At 39.2% G+C, this 26823-nt stretch overlaps 1 protein-coding gene across 3 annotated transcripts in view; it reads left to right on the plus strand.

Annotated features, from left to right (window-relative positions):
- KLHL20 (kelch like family member 20) overlaps positions 1–26823 on the plus strand; it is a 32888-nt gene that overhangs the window by 947 nt on the left and 5118 nt on the right. For 2 of the 3 annotated variants that reach the window (XM_070396141.1, XM_070396142.1), the window contains exons 2-10: positions 179–242; positions 8370–8943; positions 13698–13856; positions 15015–15109; positions 17591–17706; positions 20467–20650; positions 21851–21994; positions 24566–24699; positions 25962–26170. In XM_070396141.1, coding sequence (XP_070252242.1) covers positions 220–242; positions 8370–8943; positions 13698–13856; positions 15015–15109; positions 17591–17706; positions 20467–20650; positions 21851–21994; positions 24566–24699; positions 25962–26170 — 1638 coding nt within the window. In that variant the 5' untranslated portion in view covers positions 179–219. The remainder of the gene's footprint in view (positions 1–178; positions 243–8369; positions 8944–13697; positions 13857–15014; positions 15110–17590; positions 17707–20466; positions 20651–21850; positions 21995–24565; positions 24700–25961; positions 26171–26823) is intronic. The other variant, XM_070396143.1, reaches the window with a different exon arrangement.

The following is a 26823-nucleotide window of genomic DNA, read 5'->3' on the forward strand; positions in this document are numbered from 1 at the left end:
CACAACACGAGGAACTGTATTAAAGGGTCGCGGCATTAGGAAGGTTAAGAACCACTGTAAGGTCCTGGGTAAAGGCTATGCTTGTCCATCTGCAAAAGGTCTGTAATATAACAGGACGTGAAATGGGGTATCGCTGAGAAGTAGTTTTTATTAAGTTGCTGCTTTTCTGTTGTCTTAGGTTCGGCTTTAGAGTGTGGTGAAGGGTACTTTTCATGGTGCATGGAAGGAAAGCCAATGCGCAGGTAGGCATTTAGGAAGAAAACCTTCGGTTTCACTGAAATCCAGCGCATGATCATTCAGGGCTTCATTTAAAAAATTTTTTTTAAGTTTACAAATCTTTTTTAAAGTTCACAATTTTTTTTTAAGTTCACTAAAGTTTTTTGTTCTAAAATAAATCAATAATATCAGAAATTAATAGCTTTTAAATAGAGAAATATATAGAAAAATTTCTAAGGAGTACTATGAATTTTGTGTCGTCATTAATATTGAAATTTTCCTTTGTATGGTCATTTTTGGGGATAATCATTAAGTGCACTGTGATATATGGATGGATTACAGTCTTTAATCCCCTGTAGAGGGTTCTGTTGCCATATACGTATAATGATGATTTGTAATACACTGTACTGAATGTCTAATGATTGTTTTAGTAGTTATTTCACTGATATTTGGTAATACAATTGTTCTGTTAATTAAAATAGCCGCATTGCAGGGAAGATTGAGGAGTAAAAAAGGTATTGGACAGTCCCACTGGTGTGGGTCAGTGGTTGAGCCTCTACCCAGGAACCAAGAGATCACTGGTTCTGCCCCGGTCAGGGCCCATGCCCAGATTTCGGGTTAATCCCCAGTAGGGCGCTCAGGAGGCAGCTGATCATGATTCTCTCTCATCATGGATGTTTCTGTCACTCTCTCCATTCCTCTCTCTCTAAAAATTAATAAGAATATCTTTTAAAAAGATATTGGACATAATAACTCAGTCCATAGAAAAGCAAAACAGTTTGTGGGGAAATGTAGACAATTTTAGGTCCTCCCAACCCTAAAACTCAGTAATACTTTTTCTCAATCTGTTCTAACAAGTAGAACAAGAGCCCTTATTGAAACAAAATCAGCCCAGTTCAAGTTCTTCATTTTTAAACGCATTTTACATTAATTGAACTATACTTAATTATTTGCTATTTAACATCAAAGATAAACAATGTGGCAGATCCTTTTAAGAAAAGAAACATTTCATGATGGGGGTATGGCTTATAACTTAAAACTGGGAGCAAAAATCAGAATATATCTGTTTCCAGATCTGTTAATGATTTTTTTTATTGACCTTGAGCTGTTCACCTCTCTGGGCCTCAATTTACCTCTCTAATGTATCTGATCTGGATATTGGGAATAATGAATGCTTGAAATGGTTTGAAATCTCCAGATGAAAAGATGTTATGGATGTAACAAGTGCCATTATGTTATTTATATCTTACTCTATAGTAGCAATAATATTTGACAGAAAGCACATGAAATTAACAACACATGTACTTCATCACTTCAACACGGTTATAAAAACCACAAATTGCTTCTCATCCTCAGCTGCCATAAATTTTATATCTTATGTAATTGCTAAAATAAGAGCTTATTATTCTTTAAAAAGAGGCACAGCGTGGGAATGTTTTTATCAGTAATTTCTATATAAAATACTCATTTAATTACACCCATTTTTTCTGCTTTATTACATAATACTGCCAGTTACTTAAAATCATTTTGGAGAATTCTGGTGCCATTTAGTTACAGCTCTTTCTTTATCACCATCACTTGGCTCAAGCCAAGTAGAGATGCCAATTGGAATATGGGTCTGGAGCAGAAGAGCAGTTTGGGTTGGAGATTAAAAAAAAAAAATTCAGTGCGCAGAAGGTTCTAGAAGTTGTAGATGTGAATGAGGGTAAAACAGAAAAGAAGGATGCCAAAGACAGAACTCTAGGGAGTACCAGTGCAATTTAAGGTGTGATCTAAGACAAAAAGCCTGTAAGGATTCTAAAATGGGTAAGAAGTTTTAGGTTCTTTGGGTCTTGTTTTATTTAATTGTATTTAGAGTTTCATCAGTTTTCACTCACAGTGAAGATCAAACAAGTTTCTCCTTGAGTTCAACTTCAAATGCAAAAAAAAAAAAAAAAATCCCATTCAGATCTTTAGAATTTCCTATTCCAGTCAGTCGAAAATGTTTGCTTAAAAGTAGTAGTATAAGATGTATCGCTTGGTCTGGGTGCTCCTTGCTCAACACCTCTCCTTCCTTTCCTCCCTCTACTATAGACATAAGAAAATTAAATATTATGCTTGCTATCTTAATCCTTGCATTTTGGGATAGCTGTGTAACACAGAGCTACCAGTGAGATGTCAGCAAAGTTGCTGAGGGGAACCCAGGAAGGTTTTTGCTTTCCTTACCTAAAGGGAGATCAGCTGGCTTTCATTGCCTTTTGCCCTGCCTCCTTCACCTTGCCTTGACTGCCGGGCTGAAGCACCCAATGCTGACCCTTATTTTGTCCAAGAAGCAGTGATAAGATGTCTTGAGCTGAATCATTCATGACCTATTTTCAGATTAAGGGTTAACAGCTTGGCATTCTGGTATGGAATTAGGTATGGGATGTAGTGCCTAGCAGGTGCCCTTCTAATAAGCAGAACTGGCACTTATAATAACAGAGATGGTTTTTCTGTCTCAAGGATTTCTGTACTCGAACCTCTAGTTCTCTTTATTCTAAGTGTGTTTGGGACTTTAAATGAAGGTCAGACCAGCTGAATCTTTTTTCTAAGCTCAGGCTGTTAATTTCCAAATTAAAACAAAATGTTTGAAATATAAAAGGAGAGATGTTCGTTTAGCCCTGGCTGGTGTGGCTCTGTTGGTTGAGTATCATCTGTACACTGAAAGGTTGCCTGTTCAATTCCCGGTCAGGGAACATACCTGGGTTGTGGGCTTCATCCCTGGTAGGGCGTGTGTAGGAAGCTTCTGATGTTTCCCTTTCACATTGATGCCTCTCTCTGTCTCCCTCTCACACTCGCTGTCTTGATGTTGAGAGAGAGAGAAAGGGAGAAGGAGAGAGAAAGGTTCTTAGCTTAGGAACATAATTCCAAGCTAAGGAAACATTCTGTAGGTCTTTGGACAAAGAGGTAAAATTGATTATAAATGTTTTAGAATCAGAGACTGTTTTCTAAACTTTTTATTGTGCTTGATTTCAACTTATCTTACCCACTTACAGAAAATGACTCTTTCCTCAATTAGGAATATTACTTTGGGATTACAAGATCTGAGGAATGTGTGACATGATAGCTCTGAAATTTGAAGTTGACTCACAAATTTTGGGTGGATAGAAATTTTATTTACTTAGGGAGGTACCAGAGTTGTAACATTCCTTTGGTAAACATGAAGAATATTTAAGATGTTTGGTTTGTTTTTTGGTTTATGCTTCCGGTATGCACATGATTTGATTCTTCTCCTCACTATGATTTTAGGATATATTAATATTCATGGGAATGACACATCCATTTACCTAACCTGCACTTCCTTGGCTTCTTAAATTCTTGTGACTTTCACCTTCACTCACTTCCACAATGCGTTTCTACTGTCACTCAGAAAAAGTCTCTCTGAAATCATAAATGCTAATAACTTGTTTTCTGACCATAATCTCTTGAATGTTCATTCCATCTGTTCTTTGTCAAAATTAACATGCCGTTGCCCCTTCTCTGTTCACAGTTTCAACCATTTTCTAGCCATCATTCAACTCGTTTTGTCTGTGGTATTTCAGGCATACCTATTAATTAGGCATTTCTATTATGCCTAATTATATGCAGGCATTTCTTTTCTCTGATTGGGGCTGTTGATTACCACTAGATAAAACCAGCCACGGGGAATTCATGAGTCTTTAATATCATTTGGGCCAACAGTGTTATCCAGCAATATTTCTGAGTCTTACTGATTCCCCACAGCAGCTCTTCCACATCGTTACCCATTCTTCTCATAATCCTGTCACCATTCTGCTCACAGCCAGAAGATGACCTGCCATCCCCAACTCCCAACTTCACAGAAAAATAGAGATCTTTATGAACTTCCCTAATTCCTGACACCTCCTTACCCCAAAATAAATGTATCTGTTTCCACATTATCTCCCTCCCACACCTTTCCTCTGATCTCTTACATCTAAGTTCCATTCCTCTGGTTTTGGTTCTCTGCACTCCCACTCTTCAAGGATCTCATTCCATCATTCATTCTCCCCCTCTTGCTTATATTTTTAAACTTCTCCCACCTTTGGGTTCTTAGTGTTAGTATATAATTATTTTCCAGTCTTTGACTCCTTTAAGCAGACATAGCACTGTATCTCTTCACAGAAAAGCTTTATTCTAAAAATGGTTCATACATGCTGTCTCTTTCTTTATATATATACTAGAGGCCTGGTGCACGAAATTCATGGGGGGGGGGGGTGTCCCCTCAGCCCAGCCTGCACCCTCTCCAATCCGGGACCACTCGGGGAATGTCAGACATCCCTCTCACAATCCTGGACCGCTGGCTCCTAATTGCTCACCTGCCTGCCTGGTCACCCCTAACTACCCCACCCCCCGCCGGCCTGATCACCTCTCACTGCCTCTGAGTGCTCCCCTGGTCGCCCCTAACTGCCCCCCCTGCCGGCCTGGTCACTCCCAACTGCAACCCCCCCACCGACCTGGTTGCCTCTAACTGGCTCCTCCAGCCCCCCGCCATCCTGGTCGCCTCTTACTGCCCCCCTCTGCCGGCCTGGTTGTCCCTAACTGCCCCCCCCCCTGCCAGCCTGGTTGCCCCCAACTTCCCCCCTCTGCTGGCCTGGTTGCCCCCAACTGTCCCCCCTGCTGGCCTGGTCGCCCCTCACGGCCCCCCCCGGTGGCCTCGTCACCCCACACAGCCTGCTGTTCAGTCGTTTGGTCATCCCTCACTAACTCCCCTCCCGGCCTGGTCGCCCCATGCAGCATGCTTGTTCAGTCATTTGGTCATCCCTCACTAACCCCCCTTCTGGCCTGGTTGTAGGCAGCCATCTTGTGAGGGTGTGAGGGTTAATTTGCATATTACCTCCTTATTATATAGGATATACTTTATAAAATACATATTTTTTTTTATTGATTTCAGAGAGGAAGGGGGAGGGAGAGAGAGAGAGATAGAAACATCAATGATGAGAGAGACTCATTGATTGGCTGCTTCCTGCACACCCCCCACTGAGGATCGAGCCTGCATGCAACTAGGCATGTGCTCTTGACTGGAATCAAACCTGGGACTCTTCAGTCTGCAGGCCAGTGCTCTGTCCACTGAGCCAAACCAGCTAGGGCCTCACTGTCTCTTTCTTCGCTTCCATTAACTGCTGCCATTGAATACCTCAGGTTTTACTGAAAGCTTAGGGATAGTGGAGGGGGCCATAAAGTTTTTTGGACATTCATCATTTTCTCACTGGCTGTCTCCTTAGATCATAACCCACCACCATTTTATTTATTTATTTTTAAATATATTTTTATTGATTTCAGAGAGGAAGGGAGAGGGAGAGAGAGATAGAAACATCAGTGATGAGAGAGAATCATTGATTGGCTGCCTCCTACATGCCCCCCATTGGGGATCGAGCCCACACCCAGGCATATGCCCTTGATCGGAGGCAAACCCGTGACCCTTCAGTCCTCAGGCCGATGCTCTGTCCACCGAGCCAAGCCAGCCAGGGCCCACCACCATTTTAAAAGTCTTCCTTTCCTTCCCTTTCCTTTTCCCTTCCCTTCATTTCCCTTTCTCTTATAATTCTTCCTTTCTCATCCCCCGCCCCCCCCCCCCCGCAAAAACTTTCTCCCTTTAAAATTACTGTTACTTTATTCTACCAAACAGTTTAATTTTGTCACAATCCTTATACTAGTACCTCTATAACAGAGGTTAAAAAACAAATTCATAGATCTTTAGGTAGTTCACACAATGTATGGCACAGCTTCACTTAAGACAGTATGATGGTGAACTAAAAGTCCTCCTAATGATATTCTATTTCCATTCCAAAACAAAACAAACCCAAAAATACTGCAAACCAAACACTTCTAATGGTCTTTTATAATTAAAAGGTCTAAATAAATGTATAGAGAAGAGAATATAAATTAGCAAATGTGGAAGCAAGAAGACCACTTAGGAGTTTATGATGTTTTTAAAAGGTAAGGATAGCCTGAATTAGGGTGGGGCTAGTTAGATGTGTAGAGAAATAGTTGGATTTTAGGTATTATATGGAGGTAGAATGATAGGATTTGCTGATGGGTTGGGTTTCAGTGTGGAAAGGAAAGGTTCCAAGATTTCTGGCCTGAGCCAATGTAAAAATAAAATTGCCTTTTATTGATCTGGGGAAGACTAGAGGAGAGACACCGATGGAGGAAGAGAATCAAGGAATCAGTTTTAGATATATCATTGAGATAGATGAGCTTGAGTTATCCAGATAGAAGATAAAACTCCTTTAGCCATTCACTCATGGGTGATGGGAACCATGAGATGTGTATAGAGAGCAGAGAGGACAGACTTTGGAGAATGACCACATTCAAGAGAAATCCGTCCAAGTTTGTTAACCACATAGTCTATAATAATATAGAAATTACCCATTATTTAAAGTCAGAGTCTATACTAATACAATAATAGCAGCAGGTTTTTTTTTGTTATGGCATACTTCAAAAAATAGATATGTAGAAATTAGCTTTCATATTTTACTTAGGTGAGATAAAAAATTGTTTATCTGATTTCAACAGTATTATCTTTATGTACATAATTAAGGTTACAACAAACATGCTTTAACTTCTACATGCAATGTCAGTATTACAACAGGGATTTTTGAATTGGTCTTGTCTTTAATGGCAGGGTTAATAAACCACTGTTGCCCGTGTGGTTTATTCTTTCAGCATCTACTACATTCAAGGCACCAGTATGCACATGGCTAAAAGCCTTCTTTATTGTTTATGTGGGTGGTAAAATTATCTAACTGCTCAGCTTTATATTTGTCTTTCATTTGTCAAGCATATACAGTACTATTTCCGCCAGACGTCAGGAATTATGAACAGTTTATATTCTAGCATACACTGTCACCTATGGGCTGAGGCCAAGCGTGGAAAGATTGAATGTATAAGTGCTTTGGAAAAACAGGTTGCTGGTGGGAGAACCATGCTCTTGATTTTTAAGTTTGTGCCTTTATAATGTAAATGCATAGTTATTTACTACATTTCCTCACTTGTAAGACACACAGTTGATTTAATAACAACTTTTTAGAATTGTGAATATTGAATTAAAGGTATGCAAAGCTTTTCTTACTAGCTGCCAATATAGCAAGTATGTATCCATATAATTGATACCTCAATGTTCTTTAATATCACAAAGTTTTATTCTAAGTTCTCCTCTCATTCCAAGACTGAAGAATTCCTTGAATTATGTCTGGCCCTAAGCAATTTATCCAAAGCATCCCAAGGACACACTTGTGCTTGTGATTTTTTTCCAGTTTTTTTGTTGTTGTTTTTCACTTTTTTAGAACATTGTGATTGACTGTATAAACTGTAAACTCTAGACATCTTCAGGTGAAAGAAATACAGTACTACATATAAAGTTAATTTTTGGACCCTGGCCTATTTTCCTTCTGATCTTTTCATGCAACATTGGCTATATTTCACAGATTTTGTGCTGAACCTTAGAGCAATTTAAAATATCTTCCAATGATAATCAGAAATAAACATTTATGTGTTTTAGAAAAATGACAACTATCAAGATTTTGGTTAAACCAGATTAAGGAATTAAAGTCCATAGATCATAATTTAGAAATGTTTTTCATAATGTGTTATTAATTTAGTACAGGCAGTTGCAAAAGATATGGCCTAAACCAGTGGTCGGCAAACTGCGGCTCGCGAGCCACATGTGGCTCTTTGGCCCCTTGAGTGTGGCTCTTCCACAAAATACCACGTGCTGGCGCGCACGTACAGTGCGATTGAAACTTCATGGCCCATGCGCAGAAGTCGGTATTTTGTGGAAGAGCCACACTCAAGGGGCCAAAGAGCCACATGTGTCTCGCAAGCCGCAGTTTGCCGACCACTGGCCTAAACAGTCTAGTCTGACTACTGAGATGAAAAAAGAATTGTCCTTTGTTTTATGGGAGTTCACAGTGAAAGTGCTCTGACTTGGAATTAATACTATTCGTTCCTCGAGAGACTTTAAAGAAGTTTTTGAGTTCTAGAGTTCTTAGAATGGGAACTCTTTGGGGACTTAGTTCTGTCTTTGGTTACCTGTAGGTTTCCCTGTCTCTTGACTTAGGAATACTTTTATGACAGGAGTGAGCTTCTAATAATACTGCCATCTTCTCTCCCCTCTCCCCCTGCCATTCCTGTAGGTGCACCAACATTCGACCAGGAGAGACTGGAATGGATGTAACAAGCCGCTGCACCCTTGGAGACCCCAACAAACTGCCAGAAGGGGTTCCCCAACCTGCCCGCATGCCCTATATCTCAGACAAGCACCCTCGACAAACCTTGGAAGTGATTAACCTCCTGAGAAAGCACCGGGAGCTCTGCGATGTGGTGTTAGTTGTGGGCGCTAAGAAGATATATGCCCACCGAGTCATTTTGTCAGCCTGTAGTCCCTACTTCCGCGCTATGTTTACAGGAGAATTGGCAGAGAGCCGGCAGACAGAAGTAGTGATCCGAGACATAGATGAGAGGGCTATGGAACTGCTGATTGACTTTGCATATACCTCCCAGATCACTGTGGAAGAGGGCAATGTTCAGACCCTACTGCCAGCTGCTTGTCTCCTCCAGCTGGCAGAAATACAGGAAGCCTGCTGCGAATTCTTAAAGAGACAATTAGATCCCTCTAACTGCCTTGGTATTCGGGCTTTTGCTGACACACATTCATGTCGTGAGTTGCTAAGGATAGCAGACAAGTTCACTCAACATAACTTTCAAGAGGTGAGTTGTACTTAGTGGTTTGAATGTATTCATAATGTCTTTGTCAGGAGAGTGTATAGGCTCACACTCTGCTAACTGACACATAGCAGCTTGGCTGTTTACTGCCAATTCTAAATCATAATATTAAATAAGTAAGTTATAAATTCTAAACTTGGTTTTTATTTTAGAGTCCAAGTTTGTGTTTATCAGTAATAGTTAAAGTTTAGGACTTGATTGTGCCTAGTCATGTCATATTCATAAAAGGCTAATTTAAAAGTTAGAGTACAGTTTATTAATTCATAAGGAGATGTGTGTCTGCTAGGATACCTGGTATTAGTCATTTACCTGAAGCATGTCCTTCCCGATTATATGGATTATTCAGCAGAATAAATTATAGGTCAGAGGTTATTTGGTGAGTAATCAGAAAAAAATTGAGGTTAGATATTATCAAAAGAATTTTTCATTAAGCCTGTTATTTTTCATTCATTCATTCAATATTTGTAAAGCTACTATGTTTCAGCCACTGGGCTTAGGCACAAAGGCTGCAGTAGTAAACGACCCCCTGGAGTCTGTTTTGTGTGTTTATAATCCAGCAGGGAAGATAGCCAGTGAATGTATAATTACACAACTAATTACAGCAGTCGGTGCTACAAAGAAGAAACCCTGGATGATTTAACAGTGTGTTACCGAGATTTAACTTTGGTTCTAGAACAGCTCATGCAAAATCCTGAGACATGAAGAAGCATAACTAGTTTGAAGAATGGAAAGAAATCTAGTGAGACCCAGAGAGTAAAAGAGAGGGTGTTACATAATGATTTTACAGAAAGAACAGAGCCAAATTGCACTGGAGTTAATAGACCATGTTAAGAAATTGAAATTTAACCATTAAAGTGTTTTGAGCAAAGGAAAGACATGGTTCATTTTGCACTTCAATATTACTCTTCTGTTCACCAGGATAACCTCCAGTGGCTCAAAGACTTAAAAATACAAATGAAACCATGAAAATATTAGATGACACAGATCAATTCCTTTCTAATTTTGAAGCAAAGAAGGCTTAGAAAAAAATATTGATAGATTTGACTGTATAAAATGAAAAAATGTCTTCATGGTAAAACAAAATAAGTCAAAGACAAACTGGGGGCAAATATGTGCAAATCATATCACAGGCAATAATCTTAATATATCAAAAGCTCCTATTGGTCACTAACCAAGACCAATAAAATGAGCAATAAAATAATAAATTCAGATTGCCCTTAAACATATGAAAATCTGCTCAAGCTTGTTCATAATAACTGAAACATGAATTAAAACTATACAAAGTACTATTTTTTTATCTACCAGATTACAAATATTCAGAAGTTGGATTGCAAACTCTATTGATAAGGCCATGGGGGAAATAGCGACATTGCTAGTGTGAGTATAAATTGATACAACTCCTTTGAAAAGAAATTTGGCAGTACCTATCAAAATTACACACTTATTGCACACACTCAGCAATCCCATTTCTAGAAATTTGTACTACAAATGTACTGGAGAGGGGAAATGTTTGAAGAAGTAAGATCATGGGTTCCAATTTAGGTATATTCCGTTTGAGACATTTGTGACATATCTAAATAGAGATAATGAGTAGGCCTCTGTTTATATGAGTCTGTATCTTAGAAAAGAGATTAGGCCCTAGCTGGTTTGGTTCAGTGGGTAGAGCATCGACCTGCGGACCGAAAGGTCCCAGGTTCAGTTTCAGTCAAGGGCACATGCCCAGGTTGTGAGCTTGATTCCCCAGTGGGGGGGCGTGCAGGAGGCAGCCAATCAATGATTCTCTCTCATCATTGATGTTTCTATCTCTTCCTTCCTCTCTGAAATCAATAAAAATAAAAAAATAAAAAGATTAGGATGCGATTGAAATTTAGGAGTCATCAACATAGGAATTAAGTCATAGTAATTAAACTATGGCTGGCTTCTTTTTAGGCCAGATATAATCAAGAAGCCATAAAAGAAAAAATTTATAAATTTGATTACATAAAACTTTAAACTTTTAAATAACAAAAGCACTGTAAACAAGATAAAAAGAATCAATGCAAATGAAGTCACCTAATTCGGGGAAAGAAGAAAAAAGTCCTAAAATTTTTCCCATACTAAAGGATGGGTTAGCTGAAGAGCAGCTGGCAGAGGAAACTGAGAATAAATAGAAGAGGAAAGCTAGGAGTGTGAGATTGTTTCATGAAGGAAATTATATATATATATATATTTACAAAAACTGACTCAAGAAGAAACAGAAAACCAGATAAAACCTATATCAATGAAAGAAGTTCCCATAATAGTGTGGGACTTAAAATGCAGATCTCCTGTAAACTTTTGTTTGAGAAAGCAGATATTTAAGGTGTTATATATATATTATTGATTTCAGAGAGAGGAAGGAAGAAGGAGAGAGATAGTCATCAATGATGAGAAGGAACCATTGATTGGGTGCCTCCTGCACACCCCCTACTGGCGATCAAGCTCTCAACCCTGGCATGTGCCCTGACCAGGAATCAAACCCTGACGACCTGGCTCATAGGTTGATGCTCAGCCAATGAGCCACACGGGCCAGGCAAGGCATTATTTTCTTAACCTGATTGTTTGGTTCCAGGATAGATGTCAGTGCTAGATTTGCCCTAATGGTAGACAGTATCTTTTTCTTATTGGTGAAAAAGAAGAAGTGACATTTTAACCATACTTTGTTTATCAAAAGTATTATTCTTACTCTTTGTCCTTAGTGCCAAACAAATATTTTCTCACACAGATTTTCATGTCTTCTTGCCATCTGATGTTTCCAGTAAGTGATATCATTTTTAATATCATTATTTAATATCATGGTGGTTCACTTATAAACTTTAAACTTGGTGATCATTGACACATAACATTTGGTTTATAATACTAGGTTGGGAAAAATGTTTACGCTCTGACAAGATCCACAAAGAATGTTAAGGCACTCCACAAAGATATATGATACCTTATTTGTACTTAAGTGAAGAAATCAGAGTGAAAAGAAAAGAGGAAAGGAGGACACAGCCGTGGCTTAAGTTTTGCACACTGTGAAGGCCAGCACATTTAATTTGAAGTGAAGCCCCAAATTTGGCTCTGGCCTTTCTAGCCTCCAACATAGGGTTGCCAGATAAAATACAGGGTGTCCAGTTAAATTTAAATTTCAGATAAACAAATAACTTTTAGTGTAAGTAAGTCCTCTATTTTTATTTGCTATATCTAACAGTCCTGCCACAGAGAGTACAATGCAGTCATTCTAAGCTACCTGGCTAATCAACCTAGCTAAAATGTAAACGTTACCTATTTAATTTCCTGAACCGCAGAAGGTCTCCCACTCAGATGATTTGAAACTTTTTGCCATACAAATGAAATGTTCATTAGTATTTTCTACTATAAGTATAGCTGACTTTATGGTCTGAAACTTTTATTTTGAGATGCGCATTTTTTTCTAATGTACTTGGGAAAAACATTCTTAATCCAATATTCAATAGCAATGGCTTATCTCATATTCTGGGAAATATTCTGACTTTTTGATGAGCATGAAAATAACCTTGTCTCAAGAGAATAAATATATCACCTGCATCAGAGGTCACGCAGTAGGAATTGACCTCTTCACTAGATCCTTTCTGCACACATGGGCATCACACATAGCACGTGTACTGTTGAGAGAACAAACCACATGGAGTGTAGCGGTTACCATTCCCTCCTGCATTGTACCCTGTCCCTTGTACTCTGCATAGTCATGGCAAGATCTATAAGCTTTTGGGATTTATGGATGGCATGCATGACAAGGTGATATCCTTGTTGTCATTTCCTCTCCATTCTGACAGTTAGTTCCCTAGCCCTGGGTAAAGATAAGTTAATGGTGTGTGTGGCAATATATGTAATATATGCACACACATATCAGTGAGATAGATATACTGGTATAGATAAATATAAGAGTGCGTTAATCTTCAGAGGTTTTCCTGGGTCTGATTCTCCTCATTATATCCATTCTTGCTTATAAAATTGCTGACACCCTTATTTTTTATACTGGCCCCTTGGTGTTTCTACCCCAGACACTGCTCCGTCAGTACTAATCTTCCTCTGGAAGCTATTCTTGAATTTTTTTATGCCTCTTATATTTCTGGAGTTATAATTTGGTATAGTTTAGTTTACTTTGAATGTAAACTTTTATTTTGATACTTCTTTTTAGGAAAATGATGTCATTTGTCTTAAATTATTTGAATCATAAATTATTATTTTCCCCAAGTTTTGTGTCCCCTGTACTCTCCTTTGTTTCCTTTTTTAAATTAATAAACATTTTTTTAGAGTAGTTTTAGGTTCCAGCAAAATTGAGCAGAAAGTAGAGTTCTACACACACACACACGCGCGCGCGCGCGCGTGCATTCCCACACAACCTCCCCCACTATCAACATCAGAGGGGTATACAATTGATGAACCTACATTGACATGGTACTATCACCCCAAGTCCATAGTTTACATTAGGGTTCACTCTTGATGTTGTACATTTTGTGCGTTTTGACCAATGTGTAATGTTGTATCCACCATTGTAGTATTGTACATGATAGCTTCATTGTCCTAAACATAGCTCTGCCCATCTGTTTCTTTTAAACTTTTCTGCTCCACTGTTTTGAACTTCAGCTCTATTGTGGAATAGAACTTTGCTTCATAACCCTTAAGAAAAATATTGAGACAATAAATTAAGTATGATCACAGGTTTTTTTCTTTTATTCTTACCTCACTTTGAACAGGTGATGGAAAGTGAAGAGTTCATGTTGCTTCCAGCCAATCAGCTCATTGATATAATATCTAGTGATGAGCTAAACGTTCGCAGTGAAGAACAGGTGTTCAATGCAGTGATGGCCTGGGTCAAATACAGTATCCAAGAAAGACGTCCTCAGTTACCCCAGGTATAATGGAAATGCTTCTCTCTAAGTAACTGCTTTCATAATATGTATTTGACTTGCAAAAAAAGGAGCAGGCATCACTCCTGTCCCTTATATTAGATTGTAAGAAAGACCATCTGTTTCCAAATAATTAAGGGGATATGTGTTTATCATAAACTTTTTGCTCCTTGTTTCCTCTCTATTTTGCATCAACTCTAGGTTTGGGCTATAAAGCTGGTCAGAATCTAAATCAGTGGTTCTCAACCTTCCTAATGCTGCGACCCTTTAATACAGTTCCTCATGTTGTGGTGACCCCCAACCATAAAATTATTTTCGTTGCTACTTCATAACTGTAATTTTGCTACTGTTATGAATCGTAATGTAAATATCTGATATGCAGGATGTATTTTCAGGGGTCGCGACCCACAGGTCCTAAATGGTACAAAATGAACAGAAGAGAGCAAGGAAGGCGACTGTCCTGCTTCCTTTCCCTATGGCTTGGAAATCCCATGCCATTTTGAAGAATAAAGAGACAATATGAGGCATAAGTGGTCACTAAATGAAATGTTTGATGTTCTTGTTATTATGACTGTAGGCTTTAGCAGTTTAATAGGATATTCTTCTAGATTTTTAATTAGAATCCAGTTAAATAAGCTAATTGTAGAAGAGCTTATAAATATATTGCTGAAAGCTTCGAGTAACATCTAAAGCAGTGGTTCTCAACCTTCCTAATGCCGCGACCCTTTAATACAGTTGCTCATGTTGTGGTGACCCCCAATTTCATTGTTACAAATTGAACATAATTAAAGCATAGTGATTAATCACAAAAACAATATGTAATTATACATGTGTTTTCCGATGGTCTTAGGCGACCCCTGTTTGAAAGGGCCATTTGACCCCCAAAGGGGTCGCGACCCACAGGTTGAGAACCACTGATCTAAAGTGATATTAGTGTGCTTTGTTTTCTGATTATTTTAATTACTGAGTTGGTGGTTAGAATAAATTGAATTTAGTTTTAGTATTTATGCCTTCCCTTCCTCTTCATTATATGTTAATTAGATCAATTGGTAAGTTGATTCAATTAGATCCCCAAACAATTGAAATACAATAGGGGAGCACCGATTCTCTTAAAAACCTGGCAGATGGGCACTCGAGCCTGTAAGCATGTTCATTTTCTCATAGGTGCTCCAGCATGTCCGTCTGCCTTTGCTCAGTCCCAAGTTCCTGGTGGGCACCGTGGGCTCTGATCCCCTCATCAAGAGTGATGAAGAATGCAGGTATGAATGGCTCTGTTGGGAAAATCAACAACCAAGAGTCCTGTTTTCTCCTAATTTCCATATTTCTATTGCTGCCTAACTAGTGTGTTTCCTAGTGCTGAAAGCAGAGTATTTAACAGATTTTTATTCTTGGCTCGGGTCAAGAGAGGAGATGAAGAGAGGACTGAACTTCCAGTATTTCGTCCCATTAGTTTTTTAATGTATTGTGTTTTTTTGGTGTAGAAGTGCCAGTAAAGATGTAGATTTCTAAGATTTTAATGCAAGCTTGAATTAGAAGAGGTAAGTCTCTGCTAATATATTTCTTCTTGAGATAAATAATGCTATTGGTTTTGTCAAAAAGTGTGTACGGAGCACATTTTCATTCCATCATATATGCCCAATTAGGGAATAGGACTGGCCTTGTTTTCTGAGACTGTGGACAAAGTTAAAAGTTCTACCACACTTATGAAGTAGCTTTATAAATGCTTTTACAAAGCAAACAAAACACCTCCTTTATTGGGCTATCTCTATAATGTATATGAAATGTAATAAATTTTCCCAGTTTGACAGATTTTACGATTTAGGTTCAAATCTGAAGCCATGTGGTGTTTTTAATCATTTTCTCATTTTAATCATTTTCATAAAAGAGCAAGTTAGTACTCAGAACTCCTTAACTTACACTAAAGAAACATGTTCTAAAATCAAGAAGCCCCTGGCTGGTCCAGTGGTAGTGGGTTATCAGAACTTAACTAAAATCAGGAATCCCTGTAACAGGGGAAGGACATGTAGGTGAATTTGCATTTCTTCTGTAATCTAAAGTCTGTCCCTTTAACAGATGTTAGAAGGGCTTTAGATTTTTTTTTTTAAATATATTTTATTGATTTTTTACAGAGAGAAAGGGAGAGAGATAGAGAGTTAGAAACATCGATGAGAGAGAAACATCGATCAGCTGCCTCCTGCACACTCCCCACTGGGGATGTGCCTGCAACCCAGGTACATGCCCTTGACCGGAATCGAACCCGGGACCCCTCAGTCCGCAGGCCGACGCTCTATCCACTGAGCCAAACCGGTTTCGGCAGATTTTTATCTTTTAAATTTAAAAAACAGACAAATGGCAGTTTTCCCCCCAGGTATTTACAGTACCTGCAGGAAAACCATAGGAATTATGGATGCTGAAATCTGAAGAAACAATACAAAGGTGCCCCTTGTGCATTAAACAGAAGTCAGATTGTACTGATTTGATGCAGAAAGTAAAGGTGAAGTCATTTGTCCAAGAAGCCCTTTCCTGATATCTTGACCTCAGCATTTACCAGCTCTGTGACCTTAGGCAAGTCACTTTAACCTCTTTCTGCTACGGTTTCTTCATCTATAAAGTTAGGATAGTAATAGTACCAATTTCATAGACTGTGGTGGGGATTAGTGAGCTGGTGTGCCGTACGGCAGCACACGGCTGTAAATGCTGTTGTTGTTATTAATTGTGGGTTGGCTTGCTGAGTATCAGCTCTATGGTACCCTTTCTAGGAAGCCCTGAGAACCTAATTAAAAACCAGCTATTAGGAGATCACTGTCTCTGTTTTTAAGGCCGAGGAAGCTAGGAAAGGCTCTTCATCATCAGGGGAGATTTTTTTGGTTTTTGTTTGTTTTATTTTTAAGATAAACTCGGAGGAGCTTAGCAAAGCCATATATAGGAAGTGCATTATTGGATCATACCTGAGGACTAGTCCAGCAGGAAAAAATTACTCTGTAACATAAAATAACTAGAGAAATTAAAATATAGTATAATTTAGGAAACATTTTAGAGTTGAGAGAGGACAGAGTAACAGATGGATATGCACTAGTCAGGCACTGCGTCACGCAAAGGACTCAAGTGAAATAAGTACATACAGAAGTAGTGTGCATTAGGATATTTTTTAGGTACAATTACTAGGTTCTTCTCATAAAATAACTTAATAGACAGAAAAAAACATTTCTTCATCCTCAGTAGAGTTGTTGAGAGTAAACCATTCAGACAGTACCAGATAGCAAATCAATATTAAATGATGGCACCATGCTTCTTTTTAGCAACAATCTAATTTTTGACCTAGTTTTATTACCTTAATTAATTTAGCAAACATTTTGTGCTACGACTGATGTGCTACTTTGCCAGTACCCTGCAGAATCTAATAAAATTTTGAGAAAGCAATAACTAGGCTGGTAATCTAGTTGTAAAAGACCAGTCCAACACTGGTATTTTCCATAAGTTGTTATTGGCCCCAAGCATGCTGAGGTACATTTGCACTGAGATTTGAAGTCAAAATGGAAATACTAATCAGTGCACGACTCCGAGTGTGACTGGCATCATTGCTCTCACGTTTGTGACCCTTGTTAATGTGGGCCGGCGTTCAGGATTTGGTTTGATTTATGCTTGATCTCTTTGCCACCTTACCTATTCCTAAACTATGATGGGATTTGACTAACAATGCTATTTAGACACTTGAAATAAAGGCAGAATTTTCTCCACAGAGACTTGGTAGATGAGGCTAAAAACTATCTTCTATTGCCCCAAGAACGACCACTCATGCAAGGACCACGGACAAGACCACGGAAGCCTATCCGCTGTGGAGAAGTACTTTTTGCAGGTTTGGATCTTAATTATGGTGACTAAACTGAACATTTTAGAGAAACTGTCAAGTGAGTAGTCCTTTGGATAGTTGTGATATCCACTGTCATAAGAAACACATATGCTGTCAGGTAATTTGAGTCTTACCTCCTGATCCAACACTGGCATTCTCTAAAACAGTGCTCTGTTTGTATAAACCTAAAACCGCATTGCACAGGCAAAACCTTAGCGCAGTGGTTCTCAACCTTGGCTGCACATTAGAATCACCTGGGAATCTTTTTAAAATCCTGATTTCTGGGCTTCATCCTCCGGAAAGTCTGTTTCTTTGTTATGGGGTGAGACCACAACATTAGTAACAAAGAAACAGAATATCCGTCTGTTACTCTGTCCTCTCTCAACTCTAAAAGTGTTTCCTAAATTATGCTATATTTTAATTTCTCTAGTTATTTTATGTTACAGAGTAATGTTTTCCTGCTGGACTAGTCCTCAGGTATGACCCGTAAGTCACTTCCTATATATGGCTTTGCTGAGCTCCTCTGAGTTTATTTATCTTAAAAATAAAACAAAATTTCCAGAGGATGAGGCCCAGAAATCAGGATTTTAAAGATTCCCAGGTGATTCTAATGTGCAGCCAAGGTTGAGAACCACTGCCTTAGAGAGTCTCAAGAATAGTCTAACTTGGTAACTAGTAATGTGTTTTTATTTATTAAGGCTAGTTTCGTGGTAAGGCTGTGTTAGATTTTAAAAATAGTGGATTAATTCCTCTTTGTGTTGCTTTCATTACTGAAAATAAATGGATCTTTGTATTTGAGTCCAAAAATAAATAAATAAATAAATAAATAAATAAATAAATAAATAAATAGAATTCTGAGGGTTTTGTTTTTTAAGTTTAAGAATATATAAAAGAGCAAATTGGGAAAACTACCTAAAATCTATTTATAAATAAAGCCACATTGCAGTGGATGTTTTGTTCAAATGAGTCATGTGCATTAATTTATATACCAATGTGCAAGTTGTCTCATAATTACATGAAACTGTCAAAAAAACATTATCTTACATCAAACAGTTATTTGTACGCCTCCCTAGCTTTACTGGCTAGATGCAGCCCAAGACAACCTTATGCTGTATCATTTTGCTCCTATTGTCTGCCCCTGAATCTGTTGATCCTGAGGAAGACTAGGAAGAAATTATCACCCACCCATCATGATTAATGGAAAATCAGGTTTCATTTAAATCAGTATATTTAACTAATACTAAATGACACTAAGTTTTGTGTATCCTAATTTGAATTCTGTTCTAGGATGTATGCCAGGAGTTTCAATATCAGAGAAAACATCTTAAATTCCAGAATAAAATCTGGCTCCTGCTGTGAGGGTTGTGAGCATTTGAGGCAAATCAAATAGCCTGCTCATTAAACCTCAGACACAATTTTATAATGGAAGTAAAAAAAAACAGCTTTTTATTAGATTACATGGTTCCAAATCAAATTATTACTTCATCAACTGTTCTTCGATACTAAAGAAAAACACAGGCCTTTAGAAAACCAGTGTACTAAGGAAAATATTACTGGAAAGAGATACATAGTATTAGTTTAATACCCTGACTTATATGAAACCATAATAAAATAAAATGTGTGCACATTGAGATTTGAAATAAATGAATTTTCAAATCCAGCTAGAAGGTTAGAAACATTCCTATTTCAGTCTAACTCTGGAAGTTATTGAAACCCCTTAGAAAACAGTAGTTTTCAAATGTTTTGAGGTAAAGGTATCCTTAGACTTCACTTTTTAAGCTCTAGAATATAGCTCTTATTTGGATTGAAATAGAGATGGTTTGAAAGAATAACAAATGTATTCCAAATAACCATGCTTTCAGGGAGCACTCAGATGCTTTATGGAACTCAGTTTGAACTTGTTATGAGCTTATGAAAAATGTAACTTCTTTAAAACATTTTTTGATCTAAAATGTTATGTTAGGTGCTGGCTAGTGTGGCTCAGTTAGTTGAGCGTCATTCCTTGGATTGAAAGGTCACCGGTTTGGTTCCCAGCGGGGCACATACCCAGGTTGTGGGTTTGGTCCCTGTAGGGGTGTGTGCCAGAGGCAACTGATTGATGTTTCTTCCTCTTTCTCTCTCTCTCTCTCTCTCTCTCTTCCTCTCTAAAATCAATTTTAAAAAATATTATGTTGAATAATACAGAATTCAGTACAGATTACAGATTAAAAAGCAAAATATTTTGTAAATAAATCATAAGAATTTTTGCATTATTTTTAGTTACAAGAGGGCCTAGTAAGAAATCATGAGAAGAGCCAAAATCCCTCTCCCCTAACAGAGTAAAACCAAAAAGAACAGGCTTCTGAATTATGGTTCTTCTTTTGGCTCTTAATTACATTTATGTAGTGTGTTGTGCTTTAGAAAGCAGTTTCATGTATTTTGTTTCACTTTAAAGTTTTTATTTCTTATTTTACAACTAGGTAGTTTACAGGATTTTTCAAGGATCACAGAGCTCAGTAAAGGCAACAGTCAGGCTTTCTAGCTAAATTCAGTCTTCTGTTTTGTCACAGTACCTCCCAGTCCCATTTGAATTGTTATCCTTGCCTGTCTCTGTAAAATGGACCATATACTAACTTATTTAGAAATGAAAGATTTTAGCAATCCTAGTGGACGAAGTAAAAGTCAACACGTTAAGTCCAAGCACTGGTCACAGTTTACAGGTTGGCAGTAAGTGGTACAGCCTGTGCTTTGGGACAGGCATTCTGACCATTTGCGTTACTTCCCCAGTTGGTGGTTGGTGCAGTGGAGATGCCATTTCCAGTGTAGAACGATATGACCCCCAGACCAATGAGTGGCGAATGGTAGCTTCAATGAGCAAAAGGCGATGTGGCGTTGGGGTCAGTGTTCTTGATGACCTGTTATATGCAGTAGGAGGCCATGATGGATCCTCTTATCTCAATAGTGTTGAAAGGTAAGTAAGGTCAATGTGAAATTTTCTTCTGAACAGTTCATATAGTTTCATTTGGGATGTTCATTAGGAAACAGATAGGAGTTGCTGCTTTAGTACTGCATCTGTGGCACCGGTTGGCAGCCTAGACCACTTAGCATGCAAGTCCTTTATGATCTTACCTCCACCTGTTTTTCCAAGTCTGTCTTCCCTGGCACACCAGTGTTCCCTAAACGTGCTGCTGCAGACCCACTAAATTATTTGCTGGTCCTTAGACATGCGATCCTCTTTCCTACCTCTTCCTCAATGGGTATGCATGCTCTTCTTTCTTCGGAAAGAGTGCCTACTGAATAGTGTTATTTATGCAACAAAAACATGCTTGCATATAAAGAACATATATGTGGATATATACCTTTTTTAAAAAAAAGAGATACACCCACTCATAGAATAAGACATTTAAAAATATATATTTTTATTGATTTTTTACAGAGAGGAAGGGAGAAGAGGGATAAAGAGTTAGAAATATCGATGAGAAACATCGATCAGCTGCCTCCTGCACGCCCCCTACTGGGGAATCAAGCCTACAACCAAGGTACATGCCCTTGATCGGAATTGAACCTGGGACCTTTCAGTCCTCGGCCTGATGCTCTATCTACTGAGCCAAACCGGTCAGGGCTATACCTATTTTAAAGTATTTTACTGACAAGTCTTGTAGGATATACACCAAAATGGGAAGAGACCAGAAACCAAATGTAATTCAAAGGGAACTTTAGCTCTCTATATATAACATCCTGAAAAAAAAATTATATTCATATGTAACTTCTTTAAGTAAAAATGAATTTTTTTAAGTGAAAATGAATTAAAAAAAAAAATAAAAACGTAGCCCTGGCTGGTGTAGCACAGTTGGTTGAAGCATCGTCCAGTATATCAGACGGTGGCAGGTTCAATTTCGCGTTAGCACAGATACTGGAGTTGAGGGTTCGATCCCTGGTAGGGGTGGGTACAGAAGGCAGCCAGTCGATGTTTCTCACATCCATGTTTCTCTCTTTCCCTTCCTCTCTCTCAAAATTACTATAAAAAAACAACATAAATTAGACTTTTATATGCTTTAGTTATTAGTCATATTTAGGGGAAAGAACATATATATTATTTGTTGGTGAATATGTTAAGCATAGCCATACTTTCTTTGTGTAAGACAAACTCTGCTCTTGATGTTCTCGGCAGGTATGACCCCAAAACAAACCAGTGGAGCAGTGACGTGGCCCCTACAAGCACCTGCAGGACAAGTGTTGGTGTGGCAGTGCTTGGAGGATTTCTTTATGCTGTCGGTGGCCAGGACGGTGTGTCTTGCCTCAACATTGTTGAGAGGTGATTTTTTTTTTTCAAGTTTTAAAAGGCATATGGAGGGTGGGAAGGGATTAACCAAGAACTTTCATACTAGAGGCTCGGTGCATGAGGGTCCCTTGGCCTGGCCTGCGGGGATCGGACCGAAACCTGCTCTCCGACATTCCCCAAGGGGTCCCGTGTTATAAGAGGGCGAAGGCCAGGCTGAGGGACCCCACCGGTGCACGGATCGGGCCGGGGAGGGACCGTGGGAGGGCACCAGGGCATGTCCGACCCATCTCACCCAGTCCCAATTGGCTGGATCCCGGCAGCAAGCTATCCTACCAGTCAGAGTGGTCAGTGCAGGTCATAGTGACTAGTCGCCTACCAGTCAGAGTGGTCAGTGCAGGTCATAGTGACTAGTCGAACAGTTGAGACATCGGACACTTAGCATATTAGGCTTTTATTACATAGGATATGCGTAATTCATGGACACAGTCAATAGTGCAGTGAAGGCCTGGAGCGGGTGGAGTGGAGGAGGTCAATGTGGGGGAAGAAAGGGAATATCTGTAATACTTTCATCAATACAGATACATTTTAAAAAAATAAAAGGTATATAGAGGGCTCTTTAAAAGAAGCAATTTAGGACACTAGGGGATCCACTATTTGGTACTTTTCCCATGGGCTTTAAGGAAAACATTTTCAGTTGATCTTCAAGTCTAGGAAGATGACAGGTATTAACTTGGTTTTTTAAACTATGTGCTCCACTGATGAGCCTAACATTAAAGTGTTGGGATCATTTTAAAATTGCCTTGTATATAGGATATCAAGCATACCACTTCTGAAATCTGCTGTCTTTTCCCACAGTACTTGGAGTATACTGAATGTAAGACTGCCCAGACTTCTTTCAGAAAAATAATTAAAGCAATCATTCTTTGTCTAGCACGTCTTATAAGGACTCCAAATATTTTGTAGGTGGAGTCTCGTTAATTCTTGTGTTTCTAAGGGAAATCTGGGCAAATGCCAAGGTTTACTTTACACTTTACAAATCCGTTAATTTTGGTGAAATAGATTCTGTTTTTAATACCCTGCCCCATCAGTTTTTTCTCGCTCTGTCTTAGAGATTAGATTTGGAGTCTCATGTGCTATGATTACTGGTAAGAACATAGCCATTATTTCATCCTTACTTCTTAAAAAGAAATGCTCATGACTCCAGAATTTTTTGAAATGGCATTTGAGTTGGGTTAACATGCTTAAGTTGAAGAGTTTAACTCTGTCTTAAAATTGTAGGTAACTCTTAAAAGCTATGCTATCTGTCAACAAACTTATTTCCTCACTTTTAAAAATTCTATGCAAGAGGATTCTGGGAAGATAACTAGTAATAGCGTAATTTTTTAAAAATATGTTTTATTGATTTTTCACAGAAAGGAAGGGAGAGAGATAGAGAGCTAGAAACATCGGTGAGAGAGAAACATCGATCAGCTGCCTCCTGCACATCTCCTACTGGGGATGTGCCCGCAACCCAGGTACATGCTCTTGACCGGACTTGAACCTGGGACCCTTCAGTCCGCAGGCTGACACTCTATCCACTGAGCCAAACCGGTTTCGGCGAGCATAATTTTTTAATCTCTCCAAATTCCCACATAAAAATAAACACAGCAACCGATAGCAAAGCTAAAAAACTATGGAAAAGTATGGAGCTTGGTTGCATGATAATGTGAATGTTTTCAACACTTAAAAATGGTTACAGTGGCCGAAACCGGTGGGAGATGTGCAGGAGGCAGCTGATCAATGTTTCTCTCTCTCTCTCTCCCTTCCTCTCTGTAAAAAATCAATAAAATATATTAAAAAAATGGTTACAGTGGTAAATTTTTTTTTTACCACAATTAAAAAAACAAAACCCTGTGGACATTTAAAATAAACTAGGGGGAAGGGTATCCCCATGATTTCCAAAACACAAATAAGCAAAGCAAACTACCAGTAGGCACAAGACCTGCACGATATCATTGTCTGTGCAGGAGAAAACAAAAGCAGTTGTTGAAGTCTGATAGCGCTGAGAACAGCCAATGGCCAATGCGTGTTTACTAGAAAGCGTAAGGGGGAAATGTATGAACAGGTGGAGCTAAGAAGGGTTTTGCTTTTTCCCATTATAGAACAAATGCAAGGGACCTACAGCCAGATCTGAAGGACTTAGAAGAGGGTTTCTCAGCATCAAGCACGACTGACATTTTGGGCCAGATACTTCTTTGTTGTGGGGGGCTGTTTCGTGCCCCCCACAAAACAGGATGGTTAATAGAACCGTTGGCCTCTACCTCGATGTCCAGTGTCTAGTCCTTCCTTTTGGCAGAATCTGATAGTCAGCGTGGCAAAGGACAGGGCCTTTTTCAGAGCAACAGCCGTGGCATCAGAAGTCAGAGTACAAAATAGCTCATAACTGACACAGGCACTGGGTTTAAGAGCTTTCCCCCGTAAAACTAGTGAAGTGTGTTAGATTCGCACTGTGCATTTGACCATCGCATGTCCATGCCTCCAGCATCTTTCGGTCATTTCACACCTTATGAAAAAGACATCACTTACTGGAGACATGCATGTAGACTGTGGTTTCTCTCACTGCAGGTATGATCCAAAGGAGAACAAATGGACCCGAGTGGCTTCCATGAGCACCCGAAGGCTAGGCGTGGCTGTGGCTGTGCTAGGAGGCTTCTTATATGCCGTAGGTGGCTCTGACGGGACATCTCCCCTCAACACAGGTTGGTCCCTTCCAGAGTCAGTCTGCTTCTCCCAAAGCAACACGTTTTCCTTTGGAGAGTCTCCCTACAAAAAGTATAAATGTCGGGTGCCTGGCTGGTGTGGCTCAGTGGTTGAGTGTCAACCCATGAACCAGGAATCAGGGCACATGCCAGGGTTGTGGGCTCAGCCCCCAGGAGGGGCGTGTGCAAGGAGGCAGCCAATCAATGTTTCTCTCTCATTGATGTTTCTATCTCTCTCTCCCTCTCCTTTCTCTCTCTCTCAAAAAAAAAAAAAAACCCAAAACATATTTTTTAAAAAGTATAAAAGTCAGGCATACCCTGTAATTTATTGGAAAAATTATTTTCCCTCTAGGAGAGGGCAACTCTTAGCTCCTCCTCAACTCCCTGGGCAACCAGAGTCTTCGTGTATATTCTCAAAATATGTCTTTCTCCCTCTGCTGTACAAGCTGCTGGGAATTTATGATGAATAAAAGAACTATTTTCTTAATATGACTAGTTCCCTCCCCCCAACCATCTCTCCTTAGAAAACAAAAAAAACCCCTCTATATCAGTGGTTCTCAACCTTCCTAATGCTGCGACCCTTTAATACAGTTCCTCATGTTGTGGTGACCCCCAATTTCATTGTTACAAATTGAACATAATTAAAGCATAGTGATTAATCACAAAAACAATATGTAATTATGTTTTCCAATGATCTTAGGCGACCCCTGTGAAAGGGTATTTCAAACCCTAATGAGAACCGCTGCTCTGTATCAAAGTCTAGGAGTAAAAACTTATAGCTATAAACTGGTTTATGTGTTAGTCCTTTCTATTTCTAAATATGTGGCACTCAGATATATTCATTGTCAAATATCTTCTTTTCAATGGCTTAGAATGCAGTAGGAATAGAGGCAAGAGAGTACAAGGTAGAGTTGTCTGATTAAGACAATAAATTATTAGTACAAAATGGTGCTTACAGATCATGTATTCTAATGCCCTCATTTAAAGATAAGAGAGTGAGGCCAAGAGTCACCCAGCCAATGAGTCCTACAGTCAGAACTAGAACTAGGTACCTTGACCCCAACGCCCGCCCTTTCCACCACACCATACCTGGAAGACACCAGCCCCTGATGAGAGTGTAGCGCTGATGTCCAATGGCATACAAGTCCTTCACAGAAGCAAAATCAGATTACTTATTGAAAATGTATGTGTGTGATCACAGTTTCAGTGGCTGTGCAGGAAACTAGAGGGGAGAGGAAACGCTGGCTTTTCTGTTCCTGCAGTGGAGCGCTACAGTCCTCAGGAGAACAGATGGCACACCATCGCCCCCATGGGGACCCGCAGGAAACACCTGGGCTGTGCAGTGTATCAGGACATGATCTATGCTGTGGGAGGCAGAGACGACACCACAGAGCTCAGCAGTGCGGAGAGATACAACCCCAGAACTAACCAGTGGTCTCCGGTGGTGGCTATGACATCCCGCCGTAGCGGAGTAAGTGCCCAGTTACTAAAAACTTTGAAAATCCAGAACCAGGAGAGGGCTGTGCAGGACTCTTGACGTGCAATACATAACACAGGACAATGCGAAGGTGCAGGTCAGGCAAAACAATCCCTGCACTTCTATACCAGGGAAAATTTTATTTTAATTGCTGTTGTCTCAAGTAGTTAAATATATCATTAGAGATTTATTTTTTATGATTTAGTATAAGTTGCATCTGAAAGGCATCTTCCCTGTCTTATCTACCACCATCTAACTTCACCCATATTCATCTTATATCTATTAGGGCTAACTAAACATTTCTACCTAATATTTCTAAGGAATTTGCATGCCAGTATAAATGTTCTGGCAGAAATACGTCTGGCCCCACCACCAGTCTCCACAAATGGTTTGCGTCTGTCGCATTTACAGTATAGGCCAGATTGGGCTGGCCTGTGTCATATTCTAGACCAGTGGTTCTCAACCTTCTGGCCCTTTAAATACAGTTCCTCATGTTGTGACCCAACCATAAAATTATTTTCGTTGCTACTTCATAACTGTAATGTTGCTACTGTTATGAATTGTAATGTAAATATCTAATATGCAGGATGGTCTTAGGCGACCCCTGTGAAAGGGTCGTTCGACCGCCAAAGGGGTCGCGACTCACA

The sequence above is a fragment of the Myotis yumanensis genome, unplaced genomic scaffold (assembly GCF_028538775.1).
Source record: "Myotis yumanensis isolate MYYU_CA2020_CCGP unplaced genomic scaffold, mMyoYum1.0.hap1 SCAF_17, whole genome shotgun sequence".
NCBI lineage: Eukaryota > Metazoa > Chordata > Mammalia > Chiroptera > Vespertilionidae > Myotis > Myotis yumanensis.